The sequence below is a fragment of the Carica papaya genome, chromosome 9, assembly GCF_054855325.1.
Source record: "Carica papaya isolate Zhongbai chromosome 9, ASM5485532v1, whole genome shotgun sequence".
NCBI classification, from domain to species: Eukaryota; Viridiplantae; Streptophyta; class Magnoliopsida; order Brassicales; family Caricaceae; genus Carica; species Carica papaya.
Genome location: NC_142317.1, coordinates 3,989,732 through 4,003,421, shown reverse-complemented (window position 1 = coordinate 4,003,421; position 13,690 = coordinate 3,989,732). Strand labels below are relative to the sequence as shown.

General features: G+C 37.5%; 1 protein-coding gene across 2 annotated transcripts in view; it reads left to right on the top strand.

The window, feature by feature from the left end:
• Window positions 1-223: 223 nt before the first annotated feature.
• LOC110823304 (DEA(D/H)-box RNA helicase family protein) overlaps window positions 224-13,690 on the top strand; it is a 30,365-nt gene continuing 16,898 nt past the window's right edge. The window contains exons 1-5 of one of the 2 annotated variants that reach the window (XR_015816565.1): window positions 224-746; window positions 1,244-1,398; window positions 1,524-1,611; window positions 1,805-2,050; window positions 2,635-2,730. Coding sequence is in view for 1 of the 2 variants with exons in the window: in XM_088211977.1 (XP_088068103.1) it covers window positions 375-746; window positions 1,244-1,398; window positions 1,524-1,611; window positions 1,805-2,050; window positions 2,635-2,730 (957 nt within the window). In the remaining variant the exon portion in view is untranslated. The remainder of the gene's footprint in view (window positions 747-1,243; window positions 1,399-1,523; window positions 1,612-1,804; window positions 2,051-2,634; window positions 2,731-13,690) is intronic. The other variant, XM_088211977.1, reaches the window with a different exon arrangement.

The following is a 13,690-nucleotide window of genomic DNA, read 5'->3' as shown; positions in this document are numbered from 1 at the left end:
ATTATAATAAACAAATTATTAGAGATTACTGCAACAAATGACAAGTTTCAAAAATTAATTTGATAATTTCCTAAAAAATAAATTTAATAATTACAATTTAACAAAAATTATTTCTCACTTTCTTTGTTTTGTTTGTGTTTTCTTTTTTTTTACCGCAAAAATTACTCCACGAGTTTTGACTATTTCGGTAGCCGCAACTACACCGAGAAGGCGTCATCTTTGTTTATAACCATAAACTGCCTCTGGCGAATGAAACCAAGACCAAGCTCCAGCACAGGCTGAATACACAACCCTTCCTCACTTCCAAAACCCTCGACGCTAAAACCCTCGCGTCACCGCAAATGTTACCACATCCTTGAGGAAACCCCTCTAAAATGCCCCACTATTCCGCCATCTTTATCAGAACAACAGCCATGTCGCTAAGGCCGACTTCTCTCCAGTTGTGCAGACTCCCCAAAATCCTAGTAAAACCCTCTCCCATGTCGAGAGTCCAAACTCGTTATTTCTTCGGGCATCTGCATTTGCTGAGGCCAACCTTGGGACTCACGTGCTTGCAGAGAGGTAGCATCACGTGCTTCAGGCGCGCTGCCGATTCCAGGACTCTTGAGTTGGACTCACGGAAGATTGACATACCGTATTTGCAGCAGCAGCGAAGCTTGAATTATGGCCGGTTTGCGTACGAGGACGTGTCCAGTGATGAGTCTGATCTCGAATTGGGGTCGCCACAGCAGCAACAGCAGCAGATGGTCAGTTTGTGTAAATAGATTTTCAGTGGATTTGTATTCTACGAACTGATGTTTTTCTTTCCTCTAAAATTGATTTAGGAAGGAAGAATTGCTTTCACAATAGCTCCTAAGAATTGAGAAACCTGACTTTAAATGCTAATATTGGAGTGTTTGTTTTCATATGTAAACTTTGACATAGCACTTGTTTTTGTGTTGAACCGATTAGAGGAGAGTGTATTATTGAATAGGTTTTCGAAGCTGACTGTCCTATGCTTATTGACTGCTAACGCCAGAGGAAAGAACTATGTAATTACATATTTTTATCAGAGCAATATACTTTCTTAATGTTTGTGTGGTACTTTTACTTGGGTTTTTGTAATTTTTCGATAAATCCGCTGCATGGAGTTGTAGCGGTGCTTGATTAATCTTAGTTAGTGTGCTTGCTAAATCTTTATGATGGAAAATATGTTTTGTACATGGATTGTGGTGCTTATTTGTTGCCAATTTATGCTAATCAGGGTGCTTCAACCCTTGACAATATTGATGAATGGAGATGGAAATTGACCATGCTTCTTCGGAATAAAGATAGTCAAGAAGTGGTTTCAAGGGAGAAAAAAGATAGACGTGATTTTGAGCATCTCTCAACACTTGCAACCAGAATGGGTTTACACAGGTTACTTATGCTTATCTTTTTGGTATAAAGTTACTTATGTTTATTGGCAAATACAGTTTTCTAGATTTCTTTGTTTTTGTTATCACATATATTTGTTTTTTCTGAAATATATATCATGTTACCAGCCGTCAATATGCGAAGGTGGTTGTTTTCAGTAAAGTTCCTCTGCCAAATTATAGATCTGATCTTGATGATAAGCGCCCGCAGAGGGAGGTAATGTTTTTCTGGACTTCATTGCTTTTCAGTTCTTTCTATTAGCTGCATCTCGAATCATTCCTTGTTGGGAAGACAATAGCTATTACTAGGACATCTCAAAGTCACTAAATGTTTTTTAAGTTTACTAAATTCTTATCTTGGTCCCAGCACTGATGTTAAATAATGTTCTTATCTTTGAAAACACTTGTAGGTGATTTTACATACTGGGTTGCAAAATGAAGTAGATGATCGTCTTGCGAGTTTTCTCTATCAAAAGAACGCCAGCAGCCGTAGTTTTTCAGATAATTCCTTGCAAAGTTCTACCAGTAATAAGACCACAGTTTCTGATGGTGCATTTTATGAGAAACAGGAGATCCCAATGCAAAAGAGTCCTGTAATGGAGAGAATTCTTCACCGAAGAAGTTTGCAACTACGTAGCAAGCAACAAGATTGGCAGGTTTGTTTACCATAGGCTTTGTGGACAACTTTCTATGTGCTGTAGCCCTTCTGGGTAGTTCAATCCTCTTTGCATTATATTATATGTAGATGCAATCACCTGCAAAATCTCCGTTTTTTGATACTTTCTTTGAATTAAGCTGGTTTTCAATACTTATCATATGATAGATCTTTCATCCTTGTTAGTCATGTTTATGAGGTGATGGGATGGCTAGGCTTAAGCGGTTGTCGTCTTCTGATTTTAGTCTTAGCTTGTGCTTGGGTTTACGGAACCTTTTTTCCTAGTTTTCCCACATTCTATAATTGTTTTGTTAATGATTTGTGAATATTATGAAATATAGGAGCTGATTAGAAGATTTAACTTTTCCTCAATGTAACCTATGCGGGCTCAGAGTATTTTGTTAGATACATGGCTCATTGAACAAATTGGAGTGGCTAGCATTTTGTCAGTAAATTCTTGTATGCCAATGTGACTGAATAGTACAAAAAATTTGCTCTCATTTTGCTATATACTCTACCTTCCTTTTCATGCAATGCAATTATACTATTATGTTGTTTATAGAAACAAATGTCAATCCTCTGTAGGAATCCTCCGAAGGCCAAAAGATGCTTGAGTTTCGGAAGAGTCTTCCTGCATATAAGGAGAGGGATGCATTATTGAAAGTCATTTCAGAAAATCAAGTTAGTATGATTATTTTGCTTTCAAAATGATTTTTGTTGCCTTCCATTTAATATTCAAGATTGCAGATGGATATGAACTGAGTCGGCTGGAATATTTGAGTATTTCAATTTGATCAATAAAAATATGATAGCTTGAATCTCTCTCAAAACTCAATTGAGCTTCTCTCTTAGGGCTCAATTCTACTTGTACAGAAAGTATTAAGTTCCAAGTTCGGCTTGACTTAGGGTTAATAACAAAAGAAGTACTATTGAGCTTGAGTATCCTTGAGTTTGAATTCATATTACTCTCCTCTTAGATAAATTCTTATTTGAATAAGTATAAATATAACTATAAACAATATTAATGCATGTAAAGTCTAACTCAACATGCTCATGAACTCTCAAGCTGAAACTTGTGGACTTATATTCAGTTTTTCAAGATAAATAAATTGAGTGCAAATTTTGTTTGGAGTTCAGTTGGAGTGAGCTCCAGATGAGCTTGAACATCACAAACTTGAATTGATCATGGACTAATTCTGTTCAGTGTTAGCATTGCTCGAGATTTATAAGTATGTGTGGGAATATTCTCAGCATTAATATGGAAATATTATCAGCATTAACATTGAAGTAATCTCAGCATTTAGTTCATTTTTATAGAAATATTCTCAGCCTTTAATTCTTGATTTGGTAAAAAATCCAGCTACTATTAGCTGTACCTTTTGTTATTGATAGTTAGATTTAACAATATTAAATTTTATTTTTGATCCCTTATTATTGTAAGTTAATGTTAAATCTTTCTCTAAAAGAAAAGTAATCAATTATAAAGATACACATACACAAACTTAGAGTTGGTGAAACCAGGCAATGGGGGACATACTACGAGATTGGCAAAAGTTTTGAGATGTAGAGTGGTGAAACTTCTGATTAAGTACCTAGGTATGCCTTTGGGAGAAAAATACAAAGACACGAGGACATGGGACCATATTGTGGCAAGGTTTGAGAGAAGATTGGTGGGATGGAAAAGAAATTTATTGTCCAAAGGCAGGCACCTCACTCTCAATAAAAGTACACTGTCCAATCTTCTCGTGTACTATATGTCATTTTTAACAAATCTATGTGAAGAAATTGGAAGCAATTCGGTGCAGTTTCTGTAGGTGATTCTAAGAAGAGAAGGAAATATCATTTGGTGGCAGGGAAGTTTTAAAAAACCTTTACATGAGGGTGGTTTGGGGATGAGATTTGTAGTAGAAAAGAAGAAGACGCTTCTGGGAAGTGGATTTGATGGTTTATTAAATAAAGCAGAATTCATCTGGGGTTATTTAGGCAAAATTTGGTGCGATGGATAGGGAATGATGTTCCAGATCAGTGACAAGACTGCACGGGGCAGAGGTGTGGAAACAATATGAACGGAAAGGGATATTTTTTGGAGATGTATCAGATGGAGAGTTGATAATGGGGAGAGAACAAGCTTTTGGACGAAACCTTGGCTCGGAGAGTGTTGCTCAAAGACTGTTTTCTACATATGAATGCTCAAAGACAGGTTTCTACAGATCTTTGTGATTGCATGATATAAGGATATTTCACTCAAGGATTTTGGGGGAGCAAGGGAGTGACACATGGAAATCTTGATGATTGGGGAATAAATGATTATGAATCTCTCTTAAGCTCACTGTCTTCCATATCTTTGAATGAGAGTGATGAGCAATAGATTTGGATCCTCAACCCAATAGAGGCATTTACAGTTGGGTCCTTCTATAACTATTTGGCCAAGAATGACAAATTGGAGAGCAATTTCCCTTTTCGGAAAATATGAAAAATGAATGCACCTCATAGAATTACTTTCTTCACTTGGGAAGCAGGATGTAGATGTATTTTGACCGTGACGAGTTGATGAGAAGGGAAAAGATTATGGTGAACGACTGCTTTCTATATAAGAGGGTGGATGAGACTTATGATCATATTTACTATAGTTTCCCCTACCGTATAACTTATGGAGTATGGGGTATGTGTTGTTGGGGATTAGCTGGGTAGTGGCGGCTAATGTAGGGGAGGAGATATGGGCATGGAAGGGTTTTAGTGATAGAAAAGAACATTTGGGTCTTGTTATCCTTGCAATCTTTTGGGTGGTGTGGAAAGAAAGAAATAGAAAAGTTTTTGAAGGGGTGGAAGAGGACTTAAGCTCTATAAATGCGTTCATAACATTATTCTCCCATTGTCTTCAAGTTTGTCCTCAATGTTGAAATATGGATATAGCTGATTTGTTGGTCTTTTTTTGTTGCTCAGGACTAGTGTCGCATTCAATATCGAGTTAGAAGAATCGTTTATATTGGTTAAATAAATGGCTTATTGCAGTTATAACACAATCCCTTTAGCCTCCTTTCTGTCATTTTACCTTTGTTAGTTTCTTTATGAATGGAGATAAAACATTACTAGATTGTGTCGTAATGTTGCTGTTCTGTGGAGTCGGTGTTTTTTGAACTAACTTGTTAGGCTTGGTCACGGGTTGAGAAAGGTCACTATAATTGTATTAGGTCATTGTCCACAACTGCTGTTTCCTTTCAAAAGTTCTGGCCATGCTCATTGCGTGCACAAGAGGTGGGTGATTGCATCTTGATCTCTAAATAGAGAGAATCGATTAATCCTGCTATGAACAAACTTACATGTTGATCAACTCGAATGAACTTGTTTGCTCTTGCCAATTCTTTTTGGAATTGTCTCTGGTAGTCCGCATCTGATCCCGTCTGTTTAAGTTTACCAGTTACCCCAACGGAGTACTTCCTGTTGGCGGCCTAATGCTTAGAGAACAATAGTATTTGAATTTAGTTAAGTTGAGTGTAGGTTGTTTAGATTTTAACTAGTGGTACCATAGCTATGCTTCTCTAAGCATATGGAAGGTGGGCAATCCCACCTTATCCCCTTTTGATGTGTGTTGGTTGGTAAAAAACTTCTCACACTGATGAAACCATATTAGAGGATCTTCAAAGCCATCAAACATTGGAAAGTCTAGTTTAGTATATCGGGAAACGACTTTATTACCTGGAGGGTTGTTTGCATTTTGACTTACTTCCGGTATGACGCGCTTGAGGTGGTTATTCCCGGGGGTGGTTGTTGCTTGCAGTGCCTTTGGATTCTGCTTGTCTGTCACGATTAAAGCTGGCCAATATCCTTTTGAATTGTGAGAATAACTCCTACGACTGCCTGCCTAATCGTCTTTCAATATTTGCAGTCCGTGCCTCGTTTGCGGTCAAGGCTTCCTGGAGCATCAATTGCAGACTTCTTTTATTACAGAGTCGCCCATTATGTTAGGCTCTGATACCAATTTGTTATGTGCTCGAGATCAGGATTAGTCACTGGGCGATTCTCTGGAATTTCTAGTTCCAAAATCTGCTCATTTTCTTTATTGCGATTCTTTGAACGACCTATTTTGTGAAAATATATTACAGCTCATCAAAGAGAGTTGTTACCTTCAACCTTATTAGAAAGAGTTCTAATCTTGTAATGTAAAATAATATTTTGACTTGTTTTTATTAATAGCAAGCATATATTTTTATATAAAAATTACAATTCTTATTTAAGAATCTTAATTTAATTAGAAATTTAAATCTAATTAGAAACATTATACTAAAATATGAGAAATTTTATATTATTTAAGAATCCAATATTAATAGGAAATTATATATTATTTAGAAATCTAATATTAATTAAAATTTTAAATTTACTATTTATGAATTCAATATTCATTAAGATTTCATATTTAATTGAACTTCAACTTCTTCTTTAGACTGTATAAATGCGTCCATAACATGATGCTTTATATTGTAAGAAATTTATGGAACAAAAGAGATTATACAAGTTCTTCATGGACTAGACAAGAATTTGGATAATTTGTGTGGAAGGATCCTTTCCAATTGATCAATTCCTAGCTTTCACGAATCATTTGCTAGAGTTAGGCCTGAAGAAAGTTGCAAGAAAGTCATGATGGGAACTCATAATTCATTCAACGATTCTAAAGCAACTGCGTTTATAATTAAAAGAGGACAAGAACCACTCATGATGGAAACTCATAATTCATTCAACGATTCTGAAGCAACTACATTTATAATTAAAAGAGGACAACAACCACTCAACTCCGGGAAACAAAGGAGGGAAAGACTAAAATGCAATCATTATCACCAACTTGGTCACACTAAGGATAAATGTTCGGATTTGCATGATAGAGTAGAAGGTGCAAAACTTAATACCGAGAGGTAATTTAGCCATCTTGAGAGAGAAGCTTGAAAGTACTGAGATGTCTTTGTTTAACAAAGAACATTGTAATTGCTCCAATAATTGTTTATGCAGCAAAACAATCAACCTACTACTTTCATAGCCTCAGGTTTTGTGGCTCATAAAAATAACACCATACATGTCCTTAATGTTGAAAAAGAAAAATCTATTATCTAAATTGTTGATTCAGGTGCCTCTGACCATATAACTAGAGCTTTATAGTTGTTTGCTAATCTTGATCCATGTAAAAAAAAGTGGTATTTGTGAATTGTTGATGGAACATAATCACAAGTCACTGGAATTGGAACAGTGGAGTTAACGAAAGACTTAATACTTTACTTTGTGGTATTTGTTATAAAATTAGATTATAACTTGTTATCTCCCGACAAATTGACTCAAAGTCACAACTGTGTCATTAAATTTTTAAAAATTCTTATTAATTTTGTGATATCGATATAGAAAGAACGATTAACAGTGCTAATGAGTGTTTGGGGTTGTATCTCCTCATTGGCAATGACCCTCCAAGTGGACAAGCTCTACAAATTTGGTAGTCTGGTTCCACACAACTCTTTAGTTAATGCTCCCAATAATGACATCATGTTATGGCATTTTCAATTAGGTCATCCCATCTTCGTATATCTTGAAAAGTTGTTTGCATTGTTATTCAAAAATAAAAATTTAAAATTATTTCAATGCAAAGTGCAATTTTTAAAATATACACGAAATTCATTACCAAGCGATTCATATAAACCATCTTATCCATTCAAAATATTTTATAAATATGTATAGGACCAGCTTGTGTTAAACATATAGTTGAGTTTTGTTAGTTTGTATTTTTTATTGATAATCATACTCATTTAATATGAGTTTTTCTTCTAAAAGAAAAGTGAAAAGTTGAGTTTTTCGCAAAATGATCCAAAATCAGTTGAAGACAAAACTCAAAATCCTCATAACAGATAATGCCAAATAATTTTTTAATAATGTTTTGGGAGATTATTTGTTGGACCAAGGAATCATCGATAAAAGTGCTTATGTAGGTACCCCACAACAAAATGAGATTGTTTAGGGAACAAACAGACACCTCCTTGAAGTTGCCCGTTCTTAGAGAATTGCAACCAATGTTCCAAAATTTTTTTTGGAAAGATGTCATATTTACTGCAGTGTACCCCACAACAAAATGAGATTGTTTAGAGAACAAACAGACACCTCCTTGAAGTTGCCCGTTCTTAGAGAATTGCAACCAATGTTCCAAAATTTTTTTTGGAAAGATGTCATATTTACTGCAGTGTACCCCACAACAAAATGAGATTGTTTAGAGAACAAACAGACACCTCCTTGAAGTTGCCCGTTCTTAGAGAATTGCATTCAATGTTCCAAAATTTTTTTTGGAAAATGTCATCTTTACTGCAGTGTACCTCATAAACTGGATGTCATCTCATATTTTCAACTTCAAACCTTGCTCTAGGTTTTTCTTAAACATCATCCTCCTACTTGCCTTGTGTCAACAATTCCATTATAAGCATTTAGATCTTCTGCTTTTGTCCATCCAAGCTCGTTCCCGACCATAAGGAGATATTACCATTCTATGGATTTCTCTTTCTTTGAGAATCAACCATTTTATCCTGACATTGCCATTTAGGGGGAGAGAAAACAATAGGGAATGTTAGTATCTAGATGTTGAGAATTCATTACGAGAACCAGTCCCACTTTTTCTAGATCTCATTGAACCTGAACCTCAAAGTGTCAATTCTAACATTGAGTCAATATCTCTTGGGCCTAATTCTTCAATCCTGGAGTTACCACCGAACAATATGCCACAATGAGCTTTCTACCTATTCGAGGAGAGTACATGCCCCTCACAGGAGGGAGAATCTCAAGCGCTGCCTGACCGTGAACAAGAGTCCGATCTGAATTCATCAAATAAGGTAACACAGTTTTTGAAATTTATAGAAATGATTTGAGCTCGGCTATTGCTCTACGGAAAGGAATAAGATCCTATAGTCAACATCCTCTGTACAATTATATCTCTTATTTAGGATTCTCACTTAAGTTTCGAGCTTTTGTTATAAGTTTAGATGTAGTGCATGTCCCTATCAATATTCAAGTGGCTCTCAGAAATCCTTCTTGCGAGGTAGTTATCTATGATGAGATTCGAGCTCTAAAAAAGAATCATATATGAGAAATCACAAAACTGTCCCTAAGAGAAAATCTAGTGAGATGCAAATGGATCTTTACGATAAAATGTAAGGATGGTGGGAGCACGACCCGTATAAAGCATGACCCAATGGTAAAAGGATATACTTAATCTTATTGTATCGGCTACCAAGAGACATTTGTGCTGGTGATTAAGCTAAATACTATCTATATTCTCTTGTCATTAGTTGCAAATTTGGATTGGCCTCCATTCCAGCTGTATGTAATAATGTATTCTTGAATGGAAACTTAGTTGAAGAAGTGTATATGGAGATCCCTCTTGGATTTGAAACTCTCGATACAAGATATGAAGTTTGCAAGTTAAAAAGTTATTGTGTGGTCTTAAGCAATCCCAAGAGCTTTGTTCCAAAAATTCACAAGAGTAGTACAACAACATGGATAATCCCAATGTCTAACTGACCTTACAATATTTGTGAAGAAATCGAACCACGGTAAGTTGTCTATTCTAATTGTGTATGATGATGATGTAATTATCACTGTTGATTTTACTGATCAAATTGATTAGTTTGAAGAAAACTCTTGGTTAGAAATTCAAGATTAAAGACTTAAGATATCTTAGATGCTTATCAGGAATAGAGGTGGCAAGATCAAGAGAAGACATCTATGGGTTTTAGAGAAAACATATAATAGATTTATTTACTAAATAATATATTTATTTATTAAGTGTAGGATGTTGAGATGTAAACCAGCTGAGACTGTAACATCCCCGGAAAAATTTAATATTGGAAAGGCATATATATAGATAAATAATCTGAATTTGCGGAAGCGTATTAAACATTGCAATTAATATCCCTTACGCAATACCAAAACGTATTCAACAAATGAGGGAATAAACTAATTAAAATAAATGCTCGAAAGTAAGAACTACAATTATAACTATGGGATCTTTAGGCGTCCCCTTCGCCGTATTCCTGCGGAACGGGCTCGGGAACCACGTCTTCCTGATCTGAAATGGTTAAATAAGGAGTGAGATATACTAGCCCAGTAAAGACGTCACTCTACCTCACTGCCACAGGAGTAAGGGTGGGTAGAAAACAAAAACGACCTAATGGAGCATAATTTGTAATAAACCCATTTGTTCATAAAAACGTTTACTTTCCATTTACCTGGATGAGATCCATAAAACAATACACAAGCAACACATTATCATCATCACGTTATCACATAGATTTTATAATACAACATTTATCACGCGTTTGCATTTTAATCTTTAAACAACATAATTCCTCTTTACCAGCCTACTAGTATCCATGGGGATCCATAGGGGTCCCGCTACCCGTGAACCCTTAACATTTATAACATGATTCCAGGGCCGTCCCCATACCCCGTCCGGTATGGGCGCCAAAACCATAAACCTCAATACCCCGTCCGGTATGAAGGTGAAACGGGCCGTCCCCATACCCTGTCCGGTATCGGTGCCAAAACACATCAGGTCTCCATACCCCATCCGGTATGAGAGACCACGTTCCCGGTAGGGTTCCCTACGGACCCGGTCCGTCCACCATCTCCTAGGATACCTAGTCAGGCTGTTCACATTATCCGTTTGCCAATTCACATAACCTTTTATCCCTTTTTCTTTAGTCACCATCATCAAGTCACACACAAACATGCAAACCAGTAGTTCATGCCAACAAGACAACACACAACATCGGGTTCTCAGTCATTCAGTCCATAATCAATGAAACAGTGATACATGCACACGAAACTATGAAATAAAAACATCAGACATCATACTGCATTTAAAACTGTAAAATAGAACAAACGACAACTGACCGACAAATACACTAGACTCGGGCTCCATTAGCAACCTTAAACAATTTCACACAGCTATTGATTCATGAAATACCATTTTATCATTTATTGCACTTTAATACCGTGATAGGAAATAGGGTGAGGAATCCTTACTTGTTTTCGGGACCCGAAATAGGCTTTTCCGAGCGCCTACGGGTTATCCCTAAATTTCCTGAATTTTTTTTCAAAAAACTGAAACACGCTACCGGTACCTGCACGTGTCCCAAAAATCTCAGAATCAGACCTAGGGCCCTTTCGGCCAATATCGCAATTCCGGCACGGCGGTTCCATCGTACTCCGGCGACGGCGATTCGTTTCGGGTTGGCCGTTTTCGGCCGAATTCGGCCACACTTACATCGGTACCTGCGATAAAATAACCCTAGGGCCCTCGGGGGGCCAAAAAATTACGAAAAACCGAAGCTTACCGGCGGCGGTGTTCTCGGGTGCAGCGGCTCTTCGACGTGGTTCGTGTTTTGGTGATTTGGCTCCGATCAACCTGTAGAGAAAAGAATGGTGATCACGGTGATATAAAAATTGTATCAAACGGATGTCGGGAAGGGCCTCATCAGAGGCAAAAACCGAGGAGGGGCGCGGCGGCGCTGCTGGGTTTCGGCCGTGTTTTCTGGCCGTTTGGCCGGGAGTTTGGCTCCAATTTGGCCACAGGGGAACTCAACATTGAAAAACGAGCCGGGAGTATGAAATTTACCTCGATCGGCGGTCGGAAAACTCCCCGGTGTGGCGGCGGCCGGCTCCTCCGGCGTCTGGTTCGTCTTCTCCGGCGAGGGCTGGCGGCTAGGGTTTTTGTGGTCAGGTGTGGGGGGTTTATTTATACCCTTTGCCTTTTAATCACAGCCGTCCATCTTGATTTAATCTGAGCCGTTCGATCGCGATTTAATTTGGATTAAATCCGGGCCGTCCATCGCAATTAAATTTGGACCGTCCATACTTGATTGAATCTGAGCTGTCCGTGCGCGTGCATCTGGGCCGTCCGTGCGCGCGCTTGATCTTGGCCATCCGTGCGTGCGGGGACGCATCTGGGCCGTCCGATCGCGCGCATGCGGATCGCCCACGTGGCCCGTTCCCGGGTCGGCTTGGCCTTGCCACGCGGCTGGTCCTGGTTGGACAGGGCCGCTGACGTGGCTGTTGACGTGGCGCTGACGGGGCATAATTTTTCTAAATTGCGTTTTGACCACCGGTTTCCGAATTTTTTTTCAAAAATACCCCCAGAATCTAAATTTTCACCCATTTTTTTCAAAATCAATTTCAATTAAATCCAAATAATATTTTTACCCTATTTTATCATTAACAAAAATTAATTTAAATTAAATTACATAAAAAAAAAAAAATAGAAAAAAATTATTTTTGGTGTTACAGAGACCGTTATGGAAACCACCAATAAGTTTGAAATGTCTAAAAAAGGTAATCTAGTTGGTAAAGGTCGTTACTAAAGATTGGTAGCCAACTCACACACACACATCTAGATTTTGGATTCTCTATTAGCGTTACAAGCCAATCTATGAATGATCTGCAAGAAGAACGTATGGAGGCTGTTTATAGGATTTTGAGTTACTTCTGGCAATGTTTGTTCTTCAAGAAGGATCTTAAATGAGGAGTAGAAATTTATAGCAATACAGATTGAGTGTGATTTATCAGAGACTAGAGACAACATCTGGTTATTATTCCTATGTATGAAGAAGTTTGGTCAATGAGAAACACTCTATGGTGTTTAGAAATAGTGCAAAAGCTGAATTTCGTGCTATGACCAATGCAATTCGTGGAAGTATTTGGATTTGAAGTTTACTCAAGGAACTAGAAATTAATCTAGAAGACACTATGAAGCTTTTTTGTGATATCAATTTGCTCTTAAGTATTGAAAAGAATCTGGTTTATCATGACGGAATCAAATATGTTGAGGTTGATTATTATATTTTTTTGAAAGTAAAAAATGTAATATGTGTTGCTATAAGCACCAACTGGTGCAGATCATGTATAATTATTTACAGCTTAATCCTCCAAACAGAAAGTATTCCTAAATATTTGGACCATAATCAGAGTATGACCCGAAAGCAAAAATTCTAGGGTCCTAAGCCATCTATTTGAAAGTACATCAAAACTTTTTGTATCCTCAATTCCTTCAAAAGTTCTACAATTCCTAACTTTCCATACAACCCACAAAATACTAAGAGGAATAATGTCTGCAAAAAGACAGCAGCTTTTCAAACTCTCCCAAGCCCCAATCTCCTCCCTTACCGATCCCGACATGACCCAGCTGATCCCTGGCATCTGTACACCCCACACTACAGTGGATAAGTAGCAGGACAGTGAAGCAAAAGGTGGCAGCAAGACTCTTCAGCCTGTTTGCATAGGTAGCAAGCATTAACCAAAGTGAGGCCTCTTCTTTAATTTATCAATTGTTAATATACACTCCCTGCTAGCTTCCCAAGTGAAAAAAGAAACCCGAGGAGGCACCTTTGCCTTCCAGATCTGTTTGAACTAAAAAATATTCCTTTCACCGTCAATCAATTGTGCTGGCTCATCATGCTACATTAGTTTTTTGTACCAGGATTTCACCGCGAACACCTCTTTTTTTGTGGTATTCCACCAATTTTTGCCCAAATTGATACCAGGTAGGATCATCATCAAATTTTCATACTCCATCAACTCCCAGTCATTTAAATTACGACTCACCACCACCTCCCAAGATCCTTTT